Raw genomic sequence first — 1,230 nt, 5'->3', positions numbered from 1 at the left:
ATCGAGTCACCACCCTATCGACAGCGAGACGGGGCAGATATTATACCCACGCAAGAGTTTCCTTCAGAAGCTCAGTATTAAGGACAAGCGCAGACCCAATCGCATGTTGGACATTGCGCTTGGTGGCCTGACCGGCTTCACATATCCATCGGTTGTTTATGCTGGGTATGACATGATGTTCTGCTTTTCTAGTAACGCGCTTGCTAATTCTCTCTTAGCCTTATGTATGGCGCCAACAATTTAGTGTGGTCGGGTGTACAGAATGCGACGGCTGGAACTGTCTATACCACAATGTATGGATTCTCTACCGCCGGCGTCGCTGCTGCATATGCTGGTGGTCTTTTAGGAACTATGGTCGGGTACGTGTTTTGAAGTTGCGTCATTGAATCCAAGCACACAGCAGCTGACTTATATATCTCACATGCAGCGGTTATTACTGTGGAAAAGTCGGCCGAATTCTGACGCTTCGACTTGCACGCCGCAACCACGGCATTTCCGAGTCCGAACATTCGTTATAGCTGTTCTCAGCGTCAATGTTTCTCGTTCCGTTCAGCATGCTTTTGTACGGCCTCGGCGTGACCTATCACGTTCACTGGATAGGCCTCGTCATCTCTCAGTTCACTCTGGCGATCAACAACGCTCTATCTGTGGCGGGTTCACTTGGCTATGCCATTGCCTCGTATCCTCAACTCAGTGGTGAGATGATCACGACCTGTGTCATTATTCGCAATACTATGAGTTTTGCTATCAACTACGGCATTACTCCCTGGTTGAACCACATGGGATATCGTGACACCTACATCATTGTCGCAGTGATTGGGTTTGTCTGGAATGCCAGCATTTTCATTGTGACCAAATATGGCAGGCAGGTTAGGGAGAGGAGTGCAAAGAGGTATTGGCGACACGTAGCAAGGGCACATGCCAAGGGTTTAAGTCATTGAGTCCACCGATGGTAAGCCAAAGCCAATGACACGAAGAAAACTCTAGGTTCAACAACTCATCCGAAAAGACACCGATTGAATCATCTGTAGCGTATATTGAATCAGGCTTAGCGATAATGACAACATCATAGTTTTAAGTTGGTAATGAACCTCCCAAAGCATTAGGTTCCTAAAATATTAGACATTGAGACATGCCTAAATTAGATTTGTAGGTATCTTCTAACGAAGTTGAGAGTACAACTGCCGTCAGAATATTCTGTAAGTGCTTGAACCTAAGGTTTCTGATATT

The 1,230-nt window shown here is 46.3% G+C and overlaps 1 protein-coding gene across 1 annotated transcript; it reads left to right on the top strand.

The window, feature by feature from the left end:
* Nucleotides 1–291: 291 nt before the first annotated feature.
* Nucleotides 292–941, top strand: ColSpa_04668 (putative MFS-type transporter; the record flags this gene model as incomplete). Its single annotated transcript, XM_049270880.1, has 2 exons — nucleotides 292–359; nucleotides 554–941. 2 exons carry the CDS (start codon nucleotides 292–294, stop codon nucleotides 939–941), a joined length of 456 nt encoding a protein of 151 aa, XP_049126837.1.
* Between the last annotated feature and the right edge of the window lie 289 nt (nucleotides 942–1,230).

This window comes from Colletotrichum spaethianum (assembly GCF_022836535.1).
Source record: "Colletotrichum spaethianum MAFF 239500 DNA, contig10, whole genome shotgun sequence".
Lineage (NCBI taxonomy): Eukaryota > Fungi > Ascomycota > Sordariomycetes > Glomerellales > Glomerellaceae > Colletotrichum > Colletotrichum spaethianum.
Note: the sequence above shows the minus strand (reverse complement) of the source record. Positions and strands in the feature narration are given on the sequence as shown.